The following is a 5922-nucleotide window of genomic DNA, read 5'->3' as shown; positions in this document are numbered from 1 at the left end:
AAAAATCACGATTTTAAAACAAAAAAGCTTCAAATCCATAAATTGATTCCAAAAGTTGGTGCAAGTTCTAGTCTTTTTTTTTCGAACTTGATTCTAATATAATATACCTTATTTCTGTAGGGTCTATGCTATAATAAAGAGCAGGAATCAGACTTTTTAGCTTGCCAAATATATTTCTTTTAGAGTTTGAAAATATATTAATTTGCTCCCAGTACCACAGAACTGCTTTAGGAACTCTGAATGTCCATGAAATTTGAATTAGTTAAAAAACCGAAACTAATCACCACCATTTCAGTTAAAAGGTTAAATAAAGAACACAGAGAAGACTGATCCCACTATTTCATTAATTTTCCTATTCATACTTATGTTTTGACCTTCTAATACTTTAAATAAAAAAAGCAATTCATTTGACACCTTTCTGAGGTGGATTTGAAAGCACTTGGTGAACCAGCGAAAACTTCGCGTTTAGTTTCCGTTTAAAATTACACGGACTGTTTGTTAAAAAAAATAATTAACGATTTGATAAGGATTTAATTTAAATTTGTTATTTCTATGTTCATACTTCACCCACAGCTATTCTCTAATTACAGCGCGAGGACATGAAACATAAAATTATTTAATAGACCCTGTACCAACGGTAAAACGTTTTAGGGTCCAAGGACGTTAAAGTAAGAAGGCTTGCTGTTGAGTTCGACGCTTTTCATAGCCTCTCCTTCCACTCCTCTCCGCGGCCATCCGAGCTCTCTTTTGTTTTTGAGCAATTTTCGTCGGGTCCGATTTCGAGTACGATTTATTTGATTTTTAATATATTTTGTCCTTTTAATCCATTTTTCTCTTGATTTTTTTTTTCCTTCCATTTTACTCCCCGAATTGCAGGTATTTATAGATCGAAGAGAATGGAAATCGGGTGGCAGAGTTAAGGGTTTGTTTTCAAAGTTTTTTGTTTAGTACATTAAATTCAAAATACAATGGGACAATGAATATATTTCTTTATTTTTTTTGCCAAAAAATCAGATTTTCTTTAGAAAATAAAAGGATATATGAAATTCTAATGACCGAATAATAATTAAAAGTGAATAAAATCGTAATGCATCGAGCACTCACTGTTGTTTCGGTGATCAAAAATAAATCTATTTTTTGGGCTTCTCGTTCATGGCAAGCTTCATTTGGAAGCAATTGACGGTGAAATTTGTAATTGGATTCTTCCTCTAAAATTGATTCTGACTTCATATAGCGAACAAGCAAACAGCAAATAAAGAAAGTGGAGGCAGAGGGGAATCTGACTGCAATGAAAGAATATACTACAACGCTTTTCTTGGAAGAAAAAGTCACAATTTCACAAACTCTTATTTGAGGGAGATCATTAAGTAAGAAGGCTAGGCAATTATAGATATAGCTCAGAATGTTCCACTCTGTGTCTGTCTGGGAAGAGGTTTTATATTTGACAGAAAAAGAAAAAGAAAAAGAAAACAAAGGCCCATTAGCGTCTGCTGTGGTCGACCACGATCGACCGACCGTGGGAGGTGGAGAAGAAGAAGTGGAATCATACAGTCCTTCCTTTTTTTGTTTTACTTTCCTCAATTTATTCCTTAATGACAATTTAGACACTAACTGCTGTGACTGCAATGGTGATTTTGATACTAGAACATTATTTTAAGTGATCAAAGTGGAATCTTTGGCCTAATAAGCACCATAGCTTTCTTTATCCTCTCCACTGCCTCTTTTATGGTTGGCAGAGACTCTGCATAGGAGATCCTGATGCAGTTGTCATCCCCGAATGCATCTCCTGGGACAAGTGCAACCTGCATTTGGACAACAATTTTCTAGTTCAGCTAATCCCTGATTTGAGACCCATGCTAATAACACATAGTTTCTCTTACCTGAGCCTTCTCCAGCAGAAAGCGGCAAAGAGATTCAGAGTCTGTGATAGTGCCAAACCCTTCAATCTCAGCTCCATAGTAGGCACTGACATCAAGAAACAGATAGAAGGCTCCCTGCAAAAAGAGATTGCATTTGATCAAGTGGCCAAATACTGGAAAGGTAGATAGAAAGATGGAGAAAGCTGTTTACTTGTGGCTCAGCTATCTTAACACCCTTGAGTTCCCCGAAAGCTTTAACTAAGAAATCCCGTCGCTCCTGAAATGCCTTGACCATGGTAGAAACTGTTTCACCACCTGCAAAGCCCATCCCCAATGCTGCGAGTCCTGCCTTCTGCGAAATGCTGCTGGCTCCTGATGTGGCCTGCAATCAACTCACAATCCTTCATTATGGGTTACTACTTTGAATGTCTACTAACAGATGCTGCAAAGGACAAACATGTGCTCAAATTCAGCTTCCATGAACAGCAATGCTATTTTGATCCACAACATCTTACACCAACATTTCGTTTTTCAATTATCGATCAACAGTATGCAATGAAATGGAGATCACAACGGTAGAAAGAATATTTACCTGGCTCTGAATCTTTCCGCATGCTGCTACAAAGTGTGTCGGACCGGCAAGGTATCCAAGTCGCCAGCCAGTCATTGCAAATGTCTACGAAGTACAATTTTTCAACATTTCAAGCAGGTACTTCAAATCTTTTTATGCATGTTGGGTTTGTGGATTTATTGATTGCTGCAAATAAATTCTTATGGGTTCTTCATGAACTATAAGTAATGCTTACATAACTTACTGAACTACCTTTGAAAAGCCATTCACAGTCAGGGTTCTTTCCCACATTCCAGGTAAGGAAGCAAAGCTCGTGTGCTTTGCTGGTGGGAAGATGATGTGCTCATATATCTCATCAGTCATCACCTGACAGGGTAAGAAGGTTAAAGCCTAGTTACTTTGAAGGAGTTGGAATATCTGAACTTCATATCTGACAAAGCTTACTAGTAGCCTTGGATGCTTTCTAACTATATCAGCAATCTCTTCGAGCAGCTCTCTGGGATAAACAGCTCCAGTGGGATTGGAAGGGGAGCAGATTATTAGCAACCTTGACTTCTCATTGAGTATGGAAGCGAGTGACTCTGGCTTGGGAAGAAAATTGTCTGCAATACTCGTGCGCAGGATTACTGGTTTTGCATCAGCTAGCCTAGCCATTTCAGGATAGCTGACATAGTATGGTGCTGGAACTATAACCTGAAGGAAGAAAGTATGCTTGAGAAAATTTACTTGATAACTTTCAAGAAAGCAGCCACTGGAATGAAGCTAAGAGGACATAATCTGCTACAATCATCAAAAACTTGGTGATGTGTTGCTTTCTATCAGAGTTTTAGTAATCAACTAAGTTCCCAGGGTTCTACGATGAACTTATACTTGGAAAAAGTAAAGCTCAAGCCAGAAGAGTATGTCAATGTGTAAGTACATGCCTGTTCTTAGTGGATATTAGCAAGTTCGAGGGATGGAAAGAATCTCACCTCATCTCCTGGGGAACAAACTGCGAGCACAGCCTGTAGGGCAGATTGCTTGGAACCATTGCTTACCAGAATTTGATCAGGGGTATAAGATAGCCCATTCTCCGCTGTATCAAGGACAAGCTTGACTTATTTACTTCCCTGGAATTCATATCATCAACTCATCACTGCTAAGGTTTTTGTCTTCTTACCCTCGAGCTTATGACAGATTGCCTTTCGGAGCTCCAAAGTCCCAGCATTGGGCGTGTATCTTGTGTAGCCCTCGCGAATAGCATTAATTCCAGCCTAAGCATTCCATCAAAGCCCCAAGAATTACAATAATATGATTGATGATGGGAAAAAAAGTCAAAATTTTTCAATTTGTATAATCTGTATTGAAGACACATCCTTTGCTATAGAACTGGTACCTCAGACACCACTTTCGGGGTGTCAAAATCAGGCTCTCCTGCAGCCAACTTTATGATGGGCACACCTGATTCTTTGAGAGCAGTGGCTTGGTCAGCTATGACCATGGTCTTAGATGGCTTCAAGGAGTTTGCTCGTGGGCTCACCAAGGTATCGACCGCCATGGCTGGGTCAGTGATGCAGTCCGATCTTACTGTGTATCTTCTTCCGATTGCTTGCATGTATTTCCTGTTGTTCCATGTTCTATCATACAATCAACTCTATGTTATTACTAGTCCAACAAGTGCTAACCAAAAAAAGAGGTGAGAATGGAAAGGTACTTGAAGGATATAGTTCTTAGGTTCTTGGCATCTGACGTAGCCTGAAGAGAGCTGAGAGATGTTAGGGAGATGGAGGAATGAGAAGAGGGAGTCAAGCACAGAGATGAGTCCATGGATGGCAGACAAGCTTAGGACTCTTGGACAGGAGGATTATGAATGAGCTAAATATAAACAAAATTCCAGGATTACTTTTCTTTCATTCAGTTTTTTAAGGGTTTGGTGTGAGAATTAGGTAACATAGGAGTGGTTGGTGGGAAGATGGCGCGCCTGCCAGAGTTGAATCTAGACTGAGCCATCTGATCAACGTCTTGCCTTCGTTTTGGACAGTGGATTGTTGTTCCTCCATTTGGTCAACGCATGCTTCGCTCATCAGTGGCAGGAGATTTCAACATCATGTGGTTGCCTTTGAATTGGTAACCTCAATTTTGTTTTTGAGAAAAGAACGGATCCCTCCAATGACTTGGTTTACTGGAGAAAGCCATGATTAGGTTATTCACTGAGAAATTTTCCTGGAACTTAATCACAGTATTGTAAGCTTGTTGAGTCAAATTGTATGGTTAATAGCATCTATGATAGTTGGAATACTGAGAGGTTGGTGAGGATTTGGAAGGGGGATACACGACGCCGGACCACTATTCATCATTCTGTTTTGGTGCATGACGAATGGCCCGATCCCTTTCAGCAAACTCCTGTGAATCAGTTGTCTATTAGTTCATATTTTCATATCTTCCTCTAAATTGCTTTTTTTGAATAGAATTGATAAAAATATAGGCTCGTTTGGTTCGCAGGAAGCATTTTTCCTCTTAGGAATATGATTCCTGCGAAACAAATTCCTAAAAAGAGGATGCCTAGAAAAGTATTTTTGACATGTTTGGTTGACCATGGGAAAGTGACAAATTTCCAAAATGCTTATGTTTGGTTGGTCATCCACTTTCCTAGGAAAGTTATGTATAATTCCTATTATGCCCTTAATAAAAATTAGGTTTTTAAAGTATTTTTAATGCTTCTTTAATGCTGAAGGGACTTTTTGGGAAAAAGTAAAAATGGAGTAATTCCCGCCTCATGGGAAAGTAACTTAATTTCCCATGTTCTCATGGAAAAGACTTTTCCATGAAATGTGGGAATCATATTCCCATGAGAATACAACTTTTCCTTCTCTCTCTTTTGAAAACTCCAACCAAACAAGAGGCATCTCATTACTTTCCCTCCTTCTTTTCCCGCGAACCAAACGAGCCCATAAAAAATTGCTCCCTTTAAATTATTGAGTAATTTGAGAATCAACCTGAATCAACTTGATGCTGGTTGATTGGATTGGTTTAGTTCGTTCCATGATTGATTTGGTTCAGTTCTTGTTCCAAAATATAGAGAACTGATGGGGATTACATGGTGGCATGGCAATTAGCTAAAACTGCCTGTTCTCTATCAGTGGGTCCATGGTGCCTCTTGTGGAAAAAACCAAGTCTCTGGAGCACTTATGGAGACATTGAGCTATGCCCAAGATGCCACCTAAATGGGAGGGTGTCTTAAAACTGGACTATTGATGGCTTGACCATTTACTCGTTCCTCCAATAAGATCAATTTTTTGCTTTAATGCAACTAAGAAAAAAAAATTGTTCGACATATAAGTAACTAAGTAGTTCAAAGTTGTTTCCCAGAGTACTTGTTAGCTGCTTAGAAATTAATAAGTGGTGTTAGGATATCCTGTTTCAGATTTTACAAATAGTTATGTAATAGAGATCCTACAGTCCTTGTTACTGTGATCCTGAGCTTGGGGAGCCTGGAGTTTAGGTCCTTCTCAG

At 38.9% G+C, this 5922-nt stretch overlaps 1 protein-coding gene across 2 annotated transcripts; it reads right to left on the bottom strand.

The window, feature by feature from the left end:
- Positions 1-1297: 1297 nt before the first annotated feature.
- On the bottom strand, positions 1298-4789 carry LOC103721058 (bifunctional aspartate aminotransferase and glutamate/aspartate-prephenate aminotransferase-like). Of its 2 annotated transcripts, none has more exons than XM_008811092.4 (10): positions 4124-4789; positions 3806-4046; positions 3590-3683; positions 3402-3505; positions 2875-3123; positions 2683-2796; positions 2452-2535; positions 2071-2241; positions 1881-1994; positions 1298-1802 (listed from the first exon to the last, which is right to left on the bottom strand). In XM_008811092.4, exons 1-10 carry the CDS (start codon positions 4234-4236, stop codon positions 1662-1664), a joined length of 1425 nt encoding a protein of 474 aa, XP_008809314.2. In that variant the 5' UTR covers positions 4237-4789; the 3' UTR covers positions 1298-1661. The 2 variants fall into 2 exon arrangements, with proteins under 2 accessions (XP_008809314.2, XP_008809315.2); XM_008811093.4 differs by having other exon boundaries at positions 3806-4031.
- Between the last annotated feature and the right edge of the window lie 1133 nt (positions 4790-5922).

Source organism: Phoenix dactylifera, unplaced genomic scaffold (genome assembly GCF_009389715.1).
Source record: "Phoenix dactylifera cultivar Barhee BC4 unplaced genomic scaffold, palm_55x_up_171113_PBpolish2nd_filt_p 000190F, whole genome shotgun sequence".
Lineage (NCBI taxonomy): Eukaryota > Viridiplantae > Streptophyta > Magnoliopsida > Arecales > Arecaceae > Phoenix > Phoenix dactylifera.
Note: the sequence above shows the minus strand (reverse complement) of the source record. Positions and strands in the feature narration are given on the sequence as shown.

Bases quoted from the DNA above. Each gene is read 5' to 3' on its own strand.
- LOC103721058 (XM_008811092.4), bottom strand. From the start codon at position 4,236: ATGGACTCATCTCTGTGCTTGACTCCCTCTTCTCATTCCTCCATCTCC. The intron at 4,047-4,123 runs GTACCTTTCCAT...ATTGTATGATAG, and splicing joins CTAAGAACTATATCCTTCAA to AACATGGAACAACAGGAAAT. The intron at 1,803-1,880 runs GTAAGAGAAACT...GTCCAAATGCAG, and splicing joins TTCTGCTGGAGAAGGCTCAG to GTTGCACTTGTCCCAGGAGA.